The sequence below is a fragment of the Melozone crissalis genome, unplaced genomic scaffold, assembly GCF_028551555.1.
Source record: "Melozone crissalis strain CALT ecotype California unplaced genomic scaffold, PUWL_Pcris_2 ptg000008l_1, whole genome shotgun sequence".
In the NCBI taxonomy this organism is placed as follows: Eukaryota; Metazoa; Chordata; class Aves; order Passeriformes; family Passerellidae; genus Melozone; species Melozone crissalis.
The window spans coordinates 14,372,419-14,388,510 of NW_026535786.1; the positions used below are offsets into that span (position 1 = coordinate 14,372,419).

The following is a 16,092-nucleotide window of genomic DNA, read 5'->3' on the forward strand; positions in this document are numbered from 1 at the left end:
ACATTAGCCTGAACAACAGTCATACTTGCATTTTGCTGTACTTATCACCTGTGATACCTGGGAGCCAGGCTACAACAAGCACCTACCTGAAGAAAAATGAAAATGGCAACTATTTAATGAAAGTAAGATTTTATCTCTTTAAAGAAATACTAAGTGTATAACAAAAAAATAAAACAAGTTTAAAGGATCCTCCATACATTAAAACCCACTCTTTAAATATTTGTTTACAACATTTATAGATCAGTTACGCCTTGTTTACTCAGTTCTTGTGTTCTCTGCTTGCTCAGTACTGCGAGAATAAAGATTTGGTTAAAGTCTAGGTAAACTGCCAGCACTCTGGCATGTCTGGATTCTCAAGAATCCATTGCTACGGAAATAAAAAGGAAATTAAACCACTGGAAAAATTAAAAAAGTATGTTAGGTTTCCATGGAGCCTGGTCAAATTTGGGGGCAAGGTTTAACTTCCCACTTAACTCACACCACTTGGAGGTCAGGTTTAATGGATACTTGCTTCACATCAATATGCAGTGACTGTGGCAGGCACTGAAGGGCCCTGTGCTGCTGCTCAGTGCTCAGCAGCACCCCAGGCCCTCTCTAAAAGGACCCATGCACAGAAATCCTCTCCTCCAGCGGCAGAGTGGGCACCACTGCCTTTCAGACAGCTCTGGCCACATGAACCTTAAACACCTTTCTGCAGTTTCTCAGTCCTCTGATACAATTCTTAAAAGCAGTGTCATTTCAAAGGATGTACAATTCAGCCACTTAGGCTGTCAGACTGGTTCAAGTAGTGCCAGGAGCCAGTGCTATGACACTGCAGCCTGTTTGTCATGTATTACACTGCAATATGTACAGAAATGAACCTCCTCCTCCTCTGAGATGGATGGTCCCTCTCACACAGGAACATGGCTTGCAATCTATCAAGCATGCCTGCAACAGCCCGAAGAACAGTCATCATCAAAGAAATCAACAAAACCAAAAGCAAACAAACAAAAAAAAACCCACAACCAAAACATGTTTAAACTGGGTTTTTTTTCTGCAGTTTTTCTCTTATTCAAGTCTAGACCACAGCAGTGCCCTGTAACAGTACTTTTCCATGAGGTTTGGAATCTGGACCTTTTGGCTGCAGTGGACAAAAACTCTCTGATGATGATCTGGTATTGTAATACTGCAAATCAGTCAAATGATCCCTGAGGCAAACTAGAGACCCTTTCAGTATTCATCTACTCCTTACTAGCAGTAAGGAAAACCAGCAATCAGGCAGCAAACACCTTCAAAGCAAAACCTACTGTTTTGGAATTAAAAGTCATAACTTCACAAGCAGTTTTACAGTAAGACACTTTTGTCAAGTATCACATTGCTAGTAAATGAACTTTAAACTAGATGTTCTCACTGAGTACTTCAATTAAAACAAAAATTCAAGTCCTGGTCAACTGAAGCTCATAACTGTAGTTGCAATTATACCCATACAGAAATCTTTTATTTAGTTTAACCAGTCAACAAAATTCTGGCTGAGCATTCTGAAGGCCACAGTTCACACCATAAGACCTGAGGAGAGCCACGTGGAGCACTTGATAACAGTAGAGCACATTAGCCACAATTCACATTGCAATTGACTGTTGCAAAAGTTACAAATTCTACTTGTAGAGCATCCTAAGCATGGGCATAACACAGCCCCATGGCAATTTCTGCTGGCATGCTGCTGCACTTTGAAGTCAGACCTGCTTGTAAGAAGATGAAACATCTCTGTCAGTTTCCTGGGTCATCTGTGTGGGTTTTTTAAAAACCTGAAGCCTTCTATTTGATTTCTGAAATGCCCCAATACCATCCAGCCTCCCTTTCCCTTCCTACTCCTTCAACAGGCGTTGATATTTCCAAAATATCCACTCCTGACCCTGCTGGCAGGTCCCTCTGTTACCAAAATGTGCTTTTTCCTCTCCTCAGGGCCCATTGGCTGGGAAATGGCTACAAACAGGAATCGTCCTTCTACCAGAGAAGCGCTGCAAGGAGGGAGGCTAACCACCAATTTGAGGCATGCACATCTTTAGCTGGAATATTACTCCACATTCAAATTTCCCTCTGCTCCAAAACAGATGCTGGGGGTATTTTTCCCGTGAGCAGCATTTCTCTGGAGTAATTTCATGAATTTGATGCCGGAGGCTGAGCTCCATCTGCACATTTTGCTCCCACTGATCAAACAGGGCTGGGGAAACACATTCCAGGAGAGCTGGGCAGCAGGACAGCTGTAGCACGGGAGCCCATGGCACTCAGGTCTGCCAGGCTGCCAGCAAATCCCTCCCAGCACTGCACACACTCCCACTGCTGTCACAGGGAGCTTGGACTGTGCCCATGGCAGGCTTTCATCCACAAAATAACTCCCTTTGTCCCAGCCTCAGGAAAAGCTGCCCAGGAGGACAAAGTGGAAGGGAACTCATGTGGATCTAGAGATTTAAATCAGTCCTGGCTGATTTAAGTTTAAATTATCCAGGGCTGTGTAGCATTTGGGGAGTCCCACAGGAGCAGCAAGACTGTGATGAGTTACAGGTGTGATGGCAAGAGCAGAAACATGGAGCTCTCTGCTTCAGCTGTGCCAAACCAAAGATCCTTTGACCACTCATCTATTCCCTATTAACAGCAAGTAAAATCAGTAATTAGGCAGTAAGCCCCAAGGACATTTTTAACAGCAGAGTTTTAAATGTGGAGGTGCAGAGGAAAGGACTGGGGAGTTGCTGTTAAGCACTGGCAGAATATAAGGTTTCTTTGCTGTCTCTGCTCTGTATTTGCAGAGCAAATAAAAACTCCCAAAATAACCTGGGTCCAGTACCTCTGTGGACTTTGTGCTGACACTGGTTTTAAGCCACCTGCAGGTTTCAAAGTGCCCACAGCCACGTCACACACCCTTCAGTGTGCAAGAACAATGCAAAACTGAGAGAACTATGCAACACTGAAGACAGCATGGTAGAAAAAACAATGAAGATGGGTTACTCTGTCCATCCACCTTGTGAGTATTCACCCACGGAATTCAGACAAAATGTTTTTCTAATACCTTCAAGTGCAAAATACCACATCTGGAAACCAGGAGCACAGATGTTGTCAATAGCAGATGGTAGAGGCTGCCTCAGACAGCAGCAGATGGAATTTGAAAACACTGTGGGTAACCAACTCTGCACAAGCACTCGGCATGCCATGGTAGCAGTGGCAGAGAGAGTTGGTGGACACAAACGTCAAGAACTTGCTGCTCAAAATCTGAGCACCATCTTTTGGGAGTATGTAGAGCACTGGGCTAACAGCTGGCGCTGGATCACAAGAAACAGGAACAAGGAAGTACAGAAGAAAATGTTTCCAGATTCTGAATCAAATGTATACAACATAAAATGCCCATTTTCTGCAGTTCATCCAAGAACTGAAGAGGTTAGTGGATAGCAGGACACTGTCTGGGACTTCTCAGTCTTTTTGCTAAGAATGCAGCGATCCACAGGCTGAAGATGAAGTCTAAAGCCCAGTGTGAAAATGCAATTGAAATTCTCAGTAATGACCACAGTCAAATATTAGAACAGGTTCTCCCAGTACAGAATGCATTGCCACTATCTTTAGGGTAAGCTCAGGGCACTAATTTCCAGGGAGGAACATTCAGATATAGCTTTCAGAGTCAGTTTCTCAGATAAGCAACAGAGAGGGGGTGGGGAAGGGAACTGTTGCAGGTGGACAGTCAGCTCTGAAGCAAGAAGGGCACCCACAAAGGGAGCAGTCTGTGGGACTGTAATTCACATTCCACATATCTGGCACTCTCAGATTTGCCTTGCTGCATGGGGACAGTGACTAAATTAGAATTCTCACACCTCAACCCTTCTCTTGCAAGGGAGGACAATTTTTCCTTTGCTTGAGGTGCAGTCAAGCCTTGGGAGTCTCCTGAAGTATGCAGGAGTTTCTACAGAGGTTTTTCAGTGACAAAAAGTTATTGACACAGACTGGACTAGCCACTCCTCTGTGTTGGCCAGGCTTCTCCCAGAGTTTGCACTACTCCATTCCCCAAGCATTGGTGATATGGATTGTCCTCTAATCTACTCACCAGTGACAGAAACAACCCAGCATTTTGCAGCACAGCCTAGGGAACTCATTCCTGCTGGTTAATTAAACCACTTAGCCAAGGGTCAAAGGGAGAACACTAGCAACTGTATAGGATTCCTTGATCATATACACAAACTACCAGCTTAGGCCCTAGCAGCTGCTTTGCACACAGTTTTTGTCAAGACTCACTTTTTTCCAGCATGATGACTCAACCCTTTCCTAGGAGGAAAATCACGAAGGTTTGGCAGGCTGAATAGTCTCCCTTGGCTGGGCTGTCCTGCTTATAGGATGTGGAACTCATTGAGATGAAGCAGAACAGAGCACAGCACTGCTACTGCAGCAAAACAAAACTGCCATGTTTTATACCCATAATCAAGTGGTATGTGCTGAATAAATAAAACTTATTTTATTGCTGAAAATACCAGCTGTAAGTATTTCATGTATTGATGAACTAAATATATTAATGTTTAATAAGTAATATTAAACAAGCAGTAATGCACAGATTTTTTTCTCTCTCTTTCATAGGACCAACTACTCTGTCTCTGTAAGGGCACTTTGAATACTCTGATTTCAAAAATATTAAGTATTCCATCACAGAAGGAAGGAGAGAATAAGTACACCTGGCAGAATAATGACAATAATATAGAATACCATGTATCTACTGCCTCACAGCCCATGACAACACTGAGCTCATCTTGCACAGCACAGAGAAGGCAGAGTTCTAGCAGATACCCCAGAACAGGATACTTATTTTCACTAACAGTACAACTGCAATAGAGCAAAAACATCTTTCTTTAGTACTGGTGAATATTTACCATTATATAAGCTCTATGGAACACACAGAGTGCTCTGGCAGCACTTGCCTAAGCACAGCAATTTTGTTGTTTCACTATCTGACCCTGCAAAGCTGAGCTTGGTTTTCCAGAAACATAAGGGTGGTGCCCAAAATAACTCCAAAGCTTTTGTGGTGTGACAAGCAGGAGTTCAGGTAAGAGAGTTTTAGGTGACAGCAGATGGTTTGTGTTGCCCAGCTGCTATATTAGTTCTTTATTTAAGTTCATAGGGAAGCAATTAGATCTGGAAAAGGGACTACACAAGGTTCATGATTGCTTCCATGGGATCACACCGCCTCTAAATTCCACAGACCTTTCCACTGCATGTGTTACAAGGTCCTGGAGGCTGGAATTTCTCCAGCAATACTTAACTGAGCCTGGAGTTTGTCTGAGCTCTGGAGGGGATTAGAAGCAAGCACACTTTTTAAGAGCATTTATTCTTTATTCTAGAGCAAGAACAGCAGGACTGCAAACAACCCTAACTTGTACTTAGCTTTGACCTGCTCAACTCCCACTGACCATTGGTTAATAGTAGCATCAGTACTTAAGACAGCATGAAAGCAAAGGCTTTCAATCTGTACATAACCTGGAAAACAATTGCTGACTTTGTTTCTCACCCCCCTGGGTCATGAGCTGAAGTTTGCAGTAGCAGAGTGCTGCTCCATCAAGTGGAGTGTGTCACAGAACAGACTGGCAGGCTCCAGCTCCGACCAGATCCTGCCTAACTGGTCTGGGGCTGTGCCTCACCATGTCTTAAAGGTGAGACCTGATGATGGTCAGACAGGGAAAAATGGTTCTCTAGAAGCTGTCTCTGTAATGAAAGTGAAAGATTAATCATGTCTCACTTGACTGACTAATCTTCAGTAAGTTGAGGCAGATATAAAACATGTACCTCAAACAACATCTAAAGCAAGCATTGCTGTGTACCCCACACTGTTACTCACCTCACAAGTGCACCTGCACACCCACTGGTCAATAACTCTACAGATACTTTGTCAGCATTACTTAGATGCAAAAATAGCTTGAGGCAAGAGTGGTTTAGCATATGTTTATTTGCACAAGAATTTCAGCATCATTAAGGTCCAAACCCCAATTTCCAAGGATGACAAGTGAACACCACAGTGCAGAACAGTAGACAAAGTTACTGTGACCAATCTCACATTTGGGCTCATCACAAATCCAAATATTTCTAGTACCCTGTTTTGCCAGCTAAAAGAGGGAGGGGGAGAAAGAAAAAAAAAAAAAAAACAAAAAACACAACTCACTTCTTCCAAAGAGATGAGAGACAGGTTTTCCAAGAGCTGACTTCTTTTAATAGCAAAAAATAATAAGAAACATAGGAAAAAGGGGAAGTGCAGTTTTATTCAGAGAGACAAGCCCAATCCAGACATGTAAGTGAGAAAAACCAGAGTGCTCCAACCTTTCCCTCCAAAGTTTCTACTACAGACCAACATCCCACTCTATATCTGGCTTCACTGAAAATAAAGAACATATATGAAATACATTTAACTGTACTCAAGGAACAATTGAGCAAGACTTAGATGTGAGGGCTGGAAGTTTTATTATTCATTTGGCTCTCCCAATGCCCAAATTAGACCAAGCTGTTGGTGGCTGTGGTCAATTACTGCTCATTCCTGTGCCTAACAACTACAGAATCCTGACTGAGCTGAGTGAGAGGAACGGGAAACAAGTACCATCAGTACACTGACAGTTTAGGATTAAGGCAATTTGTCCAGGTTCTCTTCTAAGAGTCCTTTCCCCAATTACTTATCTAGTGACAAGGGGAGGTCACTACTAACATCAGTGATTATTCCAGGAATTGGGAACCACAAAGCCTAGGCACATGCCAAGTGCTTAACCCCAGAACTCAAGTCCAAAATATGGCTCTTTAAGTTCCAGTAAAAAGCTTTAGGTATTTGGACTAGATTTAAATACTACCTACTGCTTTGTAGAGGAGATGATTAAGTGAAAGCATGAAGATATTTTGAAAAATGGTTGTTCAGAAGCAAGCAGTAGTCTTAAACCCCCAACTTCATGATTGACTGACTGAGCTGAGGACAAACACAGCAATAATTAAATCTTTAGCAGAGTAAGCACAAACTATGCTTTAGCTTACAACTTGCCACAGTGACCATGGATCAGCACAGGGATTTTTTTACCAAAGTGACTAAAACACAGTCTTCTACCAGGTCTCTTTAGTAGCATCTCTATCAAACAAAAAAGTCTATCTTACAGTGAGGAAGTCACAACAATAAACTGCAAGTCAAAGGGAAGTTGGCAATAAATGTTGTCAACAGGTGCTTAACCCCAGACTGGCTTTGTCCAGCAGTGCTTACAAGCTACACAAAGAGAACAGCTATTTTACACCACAGCCTAGTTAGTAGAAGCCTGATCCTGAGGAATGATGCACTGAGTGTCACTGCAGCTTTGCTTTAATGCCACTGCCAGAGGGAATGTATCAGGTAGCAGTCTGAGGCACAGCAGTCTCTCTCTAAGCTCCACATGACACACAAGAGGTTAGAAGAGATTTACAGAGCAGAGGCATCACTAGTGCTGAGGGGTGACTGAACCAAGCAGGCATCCTAGACTTGGCCCAGGATCATCACTTTTACCGAGAGCTCATTCTCAAATTACCCCTTGCAAGAGGGCTCCCCACAAACCTGGACTCAAACCAGCCAACCCACAGCAAACTGAGCCACTGCCATTGCACCTTCAAGCTGCCAGCACCACCCGAACAGAAAGGGGAGCACCTGCAGCACAGTGATGAGAAGCTACCAAGTACACCAGCTTTTCCTGCCAGGCCTGGATTACTTGGAAGGCAACGGGATGAGCAGTGCCCTGGCAACCCCTGGCACTCCAGGGTCAATGCAGCAGGCAGTGTGCAGCTTCAGGATACAATTTAACCACTCGAGGGTTTAGTATATAAGAGCCAGGTTACAAAGCATCAGTATTTCCCACATGCCAGAGCATCCTAACAACCAGACAGGGAACACAAGAGTCCTGCAAAGCTCAAGCCCAGGCACTCACTCAGCTGTTCTGAGAGCAGCATTTCAATGTGGAGCTTCCTCAAAGGCCTCAGCATCAAGTTACATCAGCAAAAGCACAATAGTTATGGCATGAAACTTAACTTCTCCATAGCTCTACCTCACTGGGAATCCAATTCAGCCTTTTTTCATTCTCTAGCATTTCCTTTTCCAGGAGATGCACCTGGCCTGATGTCCAGCAGCCAAGGCATTAAAGATAATAAAACAAGTCTGTGTTTCCAGCTTGTGAGGACTCCTCTCAATCATCTCACCACTTCTTCCACACAAGCCAATGCACAAAACCAGTTCCTACAGATCAGCCATGACATCACAGAGAAGGCAGACACCTGAGTCTGAGCCCCTCTAGGTACCTGTTCACTTCTGCAATAGCTATAGCATAGGCTGGCTTCAAAAACATCTATGCAAGAGAGGACAGCAATTACAAACCCTCAAGTCTTCTTTATGGTGACACTCTATACTAGGCCAAGTATTGCTTTCCAGGCAGGAGTTATTCTTGCCTAGGATTGCATTCCAGCAGTAAGCTTGCACTAAGTTTAACACACATGACAACACTGGCATCATGTTAGTTTTTAAAAAGTCAAAGTCTTGGATGACAGATGTCTTGTCTGTAAAGCACACCAAGTCCAAGCCACAGTTAATGAAAAAGGCTGGGTTTGCTTTCAAGTTTAGCTACTTTGGCTGACTAATCAGGAAGTCTTTAATGAAAAAAACATACAATATAATCCACCAAATTGTTTGTCTTTTTGCTACCAAAACTGCTATCAAAATTGTTCAGGAAATTAAGCTAAATCCTGCTTAGCTACATACAGTCCACTTGGTAGATTGCATCCCGCCCTGCCTTCCTAAGCTAAATGAAGTCTGAACAGAGAAGCAGCCTCACTACTCTGTTGAGACAGTCTTTATGAAGTAGTTATGAAAAGTGGAAAGAACGTCTTGGTCTGATGAGGAGCAGGCCATTTTTACCACCATTTAAGTACAGCACTGCTGCTGTTTTCCACCTTGAATGGCAACCAAACATTGGTGTTCCATCTGCTTTCTGCTCTACCTTCTAAGCCTTAATCATTTGTTGGATCAGGCACTTTGGTCTTACAAGCTTGCAGAAACAGTAATAAATAGTTACAGAAGTAATAAAAAAGATTCAGTGAACAAGCATTCTTAAACATTGCACCAGCACATAATAAATAGCTCTAAGATTTGCCTTTCTAGTCTACATCTCTGGTTAAACAAAAGAAATTCAAGATCATTGCTATATGTATTTTACTATTGTAATTCAGTGAAAATCATCCTGTTAATAACACCACTACATAAATAACTGAGGAGTTTTTAACCTTCCTTATAAAGCCCAGGAGTCTCAAAGCAGCAAATTCAGCACACATCCTTCAGGAAGATCAGCCCTCTGTACCTCCAAGGGAGTGCACACTCTTCCAGAGACTATTCTGAACTCAGGCCCAGACTTTCAACACACAGAACTTCTGTGGAGAGCTCTGCTCAGGGTTTGTACACCTCCTCAAGTGAGGGTTAAGAGCAGTAAAAAGGAAGAATTTTACCCTAACCACTCGACATGCTCTCTCATGCAGGGACCAGGTGATAGTGATAACTCAGTGGTGACAGAAAGGCAAACCTCCAGGACAGGCCTGAAGTCATACAGTAAGAAATTCATTTTAGGAGGCACTTTCAGAATTCATGCTGTGGCAGGAGTGCACAAAATCCTGCAACTTATAGTGACTTGGGATTTTTCTTCAGGGTTTTTGCTGGTTTTGCTGCAGACCTGTGAGGAAGAAAATCTGGTCCAACCCCCAAAGTAAGAGCTGTGCTACTTTCCAACTGAGCCAAAATTGTTTTGAAAGATAGTCAGAAAAGCTTTAGCTTCGTGCTGGACTCAAGAATATTTTTCCAAGTTAATGTTCAAACTGCGGCTCCAATTCTATTTAAAGCTTCAATTCCTCATTTCAAGGACTTTTTACATTACCAAGTTTTGGATTATGTTTTGGTGTGTTTTTAGAAATGCCACCTTCCAAGTTTTGTAGTCAAGAAAAATTCAAACAGCTTACCCTTTATGAATAGATTTACTAAACTATCTATCTTCAACTTCCAAGAAATTAATCTTGAACTCAAGGCAGGACCACATAGCCATAGGCAGTACAGGAAACAACATTCATGTCCTCTACAAGACAGACATTATCCATACTGCTACCAGCTCACACAGACACAAAGTGAAAGCGACCCAAGCATAACATGAGCCCAGTCTTGGCACAATTAGTTCAAGAGAAATTTGGCCAGAACTTGGACTGAGGAAGAGTAATGAGGTTAGGAAACAGAAAGCAGAGTTTCACTGCTACTCCAGGAGCAGCTTCTGCTTAAGGCATTTTACAGTCAATTAACCAACCCAGTTTACTGAATACTCCACTTATATCCCATGTTAACAGCCACTTCCAGAGCTAGTACAAAGTTTCTTAACTGCTCCTCTTAACGTCCAGGCTGCTGGTTCTCTTCTCCCCACGAAGAGGTAATAAGGCTTTTTGGCATTTGTAGAGATACTCTTAAAGATTCATAGCAGGTCACCTGGCTGCATAATCCCACTGCACACCAGGAAATGGACAGTCTGATACAGTCATGTTTCCATTAGAGAACATCCAACTGACACTTACTACTTGTCTATATTTACACTCCTGGCTTTCAGCAGTCTCCAGCCAGGAGCACTCGAGGGGAGCGATCAATTGCAAGGCAACCAGGTGGGGTAGGACTGGCTGTACAGCACAGGGGCACTTGCCAGGTAGTAGTTGCTGAAGTTTGCGTCACTGACATAAGGTGCTGGCTGGTAGTAACAGGTCACATTAGTGGCATTGGGGATGACATTCTGTTCTGCCAGCACCTTGAGTGCCAGCAGAGAAATCAAGTTGAGAGTCTGCCTGCGCTCGTGCCCCATGAGGCAGACGGTGCTCTCATTCACCACCCGGCGCAGAATCATGAGGTAGTCGTACTTGCTCCTCTCTTCTTTGGAGAAGTGGTTCTGGAGGTAGGTCTCCAGCTTGCGCTGCTGATCCAGGATGTCTGGGAAGTCTATGAAGAACCGGGAGCACATGTAGCGCTCCAGCGTTTTGATCTCGTCCTTATCCATGGGCCTGAAGTCTCGTACCAAGAGGTTGCTGTACTTGAGTAGCCCACCGCCTCGGATCTCCTCGGGGTTTTTGGTAGCTATCAGCTTGTTCTGGAGGTGATCAAAAGCTGCTTCAAAGTCTCCATACATGCTCTCCCCAATCACAGTCGGGTGGAAGTGCTCCGACATGGGGGTTTCTGAGTAGTTATAGTAAAAGAGCAGGGAGTCCAGAATGATCTGGAATGAGTCCACGCTGAACTCAAACTGCCGCCGAATGCAGTCCACAAACTTAAGCTCCACGTTTTTGCCATGCTTGTTGGAAAGTGATATCAAGCTCCAGCGGTCAGTCTCCGTGCACACTTTGACCAGCTTCTGGATGTAGGCTTCCTTCAGTGTCACGGGACTGATTTTCAGCTTGCTCACCCCTTCTGGCAGGAAATTCAACAGGGATCGCAAGACCACATCTCGGACTAACTGAAACTCTGCCTCACTTGGAAGAGAAACTTGAAAAATGAGATCCAGGTCTTTGCATCCCAGCCCATTATCCTTGACCAGGACGTGACCAGCCGCAGAGCCGTTCAATCGGACGTCGTGGACCACGATGCCCGCCTCGCTCAGGCGGCTCCGAACCGTCTGGACAATGTCCTTCAGCCTTATCTGCAGCGTCGGGAAGTTCCCCCGGCCGTGAATGGGAACCACCTCGGTGAGAATCTCGTGCAGACGGCTGACCTGCTCCCAGTTCAGGACACTGCAGGACATGGAGTCTGCTCTGCTGCTTCCTTTGCCTGCCATCTTAGGGCTTTTCTTCTCCAAAGAACCTGGAAGTAGGATATAAAAAGAAAAAGACAAGTCAGAGCTTCTGCTTCCTAGATCTATTCCTAGGCTCTGTTTTTCTGTCCATTCACACAGACGCAAACTAGACAGAAATAACCATGTATTAATGATTATCTGCAATCCTTTCACCTGAAATGAGACACAGCTTTTCTATTGATGCAGGCAAAAAATATATTAGTTGCCACTGGTTATTTTTTCTTGGTGAGGTAGAGTTACCTCAGGAAAGTCGTTTGTATCAAATAGAAATTACCAAAGATGACACAAGCTAAGGCTAAAGTCATCAGCAGCACCAGCAGAAGTGAGATGAGCTGCAAAGGACTTCTGAGAGTCCTGAGAGTCAGGCTTTGAAGTTGTTTCATGATGCATATAAAGCTCAAACTGCTGTCTCCAACTAACACAACTGTAGGGCAGCCTCAGGTGTCAGTTTCAGGGCTTAGACATCCAGTCCACTGACAACTCTTAAATTATGTCAGAGATACAAGATTTCTTCCTCTACATAGAATGCTTTCCTTTCTAAATGATCCAGCATCTATCACCCACAGGATAAAGGCCAAGTATATCTTGCTCCTGCAAAAAGCTACAGCTCTTCAACATCCTGGACAGAATTCCAGCTGCAAACTCAGGTGACAGCATTCAATGGGCACTCCAGTCTTTGTAAGCAACTCTTTGCCCTTCTCCAGAGACACTGCCTAACCAAAGTACCTTTCTGGAAATGTTCATACTTGCCCCAAGTTCTGCTCATTTGTGAATGCCAAACAAGCTTGTAAGATCTGGGACAAATTCAGATGATGCATACCAAGCTTATATTACTCTTTTAACACCCAGAATCTCACCATCCAGACTTGGTCACAGCCTTGTCTGAACATTTGAAGCATAAGAGAATGATCTGATTAGCTGTGACAAGTGATAAGTCACTCGCCTTTTGTAGCATGGAGATACTTTCAGATGTTCTACAGTCATGCAACTCAAACTGGTGTTAATACCCTTTTCTTTTTTCAAGTGTTCCAGGTTTCTGTGTAGCCAGGTGCTTCCTGACAGCTACAGACTAATTCAGGCCTCACCTCCTTCTGCCCCAAGTACTCCTGAAGACTGCAGCTGCCAAGGTCAGACTAGTCAAATTGAACCTAATTAACTCTTGCCTACCAAGAAGGAAAACCCAAACCCTATAGTTTCATAGCACGCAATATCACAGTGCATGGATCATTTTTAAGCAAGTTTCACAGAACAGCTGTTGTCATCTCAGACCTCCCCTTTTTCAGCTTTTCATTTTTGAGTAACTCATTTCACCAGCCACTTGTTTGGATGAAGAGAGTCAAACCTAGAGCAAGCACACAGCGAGGTTAAAATGCTTCTGTCCTTGAGAATGAGCTGCTGCATTACAAACTGTGCTGCCATGGAACACATCAGCACCAGCAGGCACGAAACAAACCTTTAATTTGCAAGATGATTAATCTAGGACAAATCAAGAGGTTCTTCAAGCTTGATCTTTAATGCTCCAACACAGCATAAGCACAAAAGCATCAAGCCTGCCAGCAGTTGCTCTCATGCAGTTCAAGCACATTAAAGTACATTTCCTCAGTAAACTCACTGTATTTCCATTAAAACCTTCAGATCACTAAAGAACACAGGAGTCTTCCCACGACTTCTAACTGAAGCTGCAAGCACTTTCAGCTATGGCCTCTGAAACTATTCCCTCTCCTTCTTCCCACTTGTTGCCGTCTCTGCAGCCAAGACAACACACACAGGTCATTCACCAGTGACCAGAAGTGATTTGGACCAGTGCTTCCAACCCCACCGCACACACTTGGTTCTGCTTGGTGACCCTCACCTAGGAGAATAATGCACATTGCTGCCCCTGGGGGGAGGAAGACGAAGTATTTCATTTCCAGTTCAGTGGAGGGTCTAATTCTCAGGCTATCAACCTCCAAAGCCTCACACGCCCAAATCACTAGTGTTTGCCTACTCGGCAAGCTTTATGTTACTGACAACAGATTCCTAGCGACTCCAGTGTATTTGGGATGCTAACATCTCCCAAGCCCCTTGCTTCACTGCCAGCCATTCCCTTCACAAGATCTGACAGCTGAAGATACTCACTCCTTGGGAAGAAAACCACGACGGAGGCAGGAGACACTAACAGTCTTTAATACATAACTATCTTTAATACCGAGTGCAAAGAGTATTGAATACAACATTCAAACCAGAAGCAAAAAAGAGCGAGGACTACACACCTTCACCTTGGTCACGACGAGGTGCGTTACCCTGCAGCAGCAACTTTCTCCTATAAGACATATAATTTGACACAACACCCAGAAAGTCGGCGGGCCTGTCCCGCAGAGCCTAGCGGCGCTGGGGACGGCAGGTCCGGCTCCCTGCGCCCTACGCCGCCTCCAGCGCCCACAGCCACGGCAGGAGCGCTGCCGAGCTCCCGCTCCCGGCACAGCCCGCCCGCCCCGCCCGGAGAGGGGAGAGGAGCCCCGGCCCCGCCGCTCACCTCGGCCCCGCCGCTCACCCCGAGCAAGCACGCCGGCCCCGCCGCCGCCCGCACCGCCTTTATGGCCCCGCACCGCCGCCCCGCCCCGCCCGGCCCCGCCCGGCCCGGCCCGGCCCGGCCCGGCCCTCCCGCCGCAGCGGGGGCGGCTCTGGCCCCGCTCCGGCCCCGCTCCGGGCGCTCCGCCCGGGCAGCCCCGCCGCGCTCGGGCCGGGGGCGGCCCCCGAGCCCCGGAGCCCTCGGCCCCAGCTCGGGGGCGCGCCCCGCCAACTCCGCTCACAGCGCCCAGCTACCCTCTCCCACGTAAATACAAACTTGTATATAAAGTTTGTATAAAAATACAAACTTGTCAGAGGGCCCCTCCGTTCAGGAAGGACATTGCGGGGCTGGAGCGCCTCCAAAGAAGAGCAGCGAAATTGGTGAAGGATCTGGAGCACAAGTCCCATGATGAAAGGCTGAAGGAGGTGAGGTTGCTTAGCCTGGAGAAAAGGAGGTTCAAGGGAGACCTTACTGCTCTCTACAACTGCCTGAAAGGAGGATGTAGCCACGTGGTGGTCATTCACTTCTTCCAGGCAACAAGTGACAAGGGACAGCACTGGAGACAGTCTTAAGCTGTGGCAGGTTCAGGTTGGACGTTAGGAAGAAATTCTTCACTGAAAGGGAGATTAGACATTGGAATGGACTACCTAGGGAGATGATGGAGTCACCATCTCTGGAGCTGTTTAAAGGAAGACTGGATGTGGCACTCAGTGCCATTATCTTGTTGACATGGTGGTGTTGGGTCACAGGTTGGACTTGATGAGTTCAGAGGTCTTTTCCAACCTAACTGGTTCTGTGATTCTGTGAATCTGTGGGCTTGCTGAAATAAAACAGGGCTTCCCCGAAGGCACCTTGTCCCAGACAGAGCAGCTGTCAGCAGAGATCCCAGACATCCAGCTCTGCCAAGGAGTTCTCTGTGGTGCTCGATTTGGAACAGCCAACGCAGGCGCTTATCCAGAACCTACAAGGATGGGCTCACAAGGATGTTTGAGCAGGGCTGAAACAGCAGCTACTGGAAACTGTGGCTGATGGGCTGTGGGAGGCTCTGCGCACACGGACACGGATGATGGAATCACTGGACAGGAATCTACTTGGAGATGCAGTGTCATAAAAATCAGCCGATGGTTAAGAGTGCAGGGTGCGAGATCGTGCATTCTGGGGGCAAAAGTAACAATTTCTGCTGAGAACACAATGTTTCATCAAATACAGGGGTATCTGTATTTTGTTAGGATAATCAGGACTCTATAGAAGCCGGGGAAAAAATCAACACAGCCTGGGGCAGGCCAGCTGACATAATCCTAGTAGAAGTAAAAAAAGTACTTACAAAGCATTGGAAAAGAAAAATCACCACTACATCTGTTATTCTGTTTGGCCATACACAGTCAAGAAAGATGAATTAAAACCTGCACACATATGGAGTAGAGCTGGCCTTGAATGAGGAAACTGAAAAGCTCCTTTTTGCCTAGCAAACACAACAGACCTGCCTTGTTTCACCAACAAAGCAGGAGCTGAGCAGGAACAGGGATGGGTTAGATAATTATTTATTTTACTCCAATATTGCCCCACTGGGATAAATAACAGGAAACAAAATTACCTATTTAAATTAAAGGATAACATTGGCACAGGAATAAGATTTGAGGCAAGCTGCCATCTTGTCCAATGAGATAAATCATGAGATTTCAGAGCCTTGCA

The 16,092-nt window shown here is 45.2% G+C and overlaps 1 protein-coding gene across 1 annotated transcript; it reads right to left on the reverse strand.

Moving 5' to 3' along the window:
- Positions 1–10,655: 10,655 nt before the first annotated feature.
- On the reverse strand, positions 10,656–11,831 carry TENT5C (terminal nucleotidyltransferase 5C). The gene has a single exon (XM_054270026.1). It carries the CDS (start codon positions 11,829–11,831, stop codon positions 10,656–10,658), a length of 1,176 nt encoding a protein of 391 aa, XP_054126001.1.
- Positions 11,832–16,092: the final 4,261 nt, after the last annotated feature.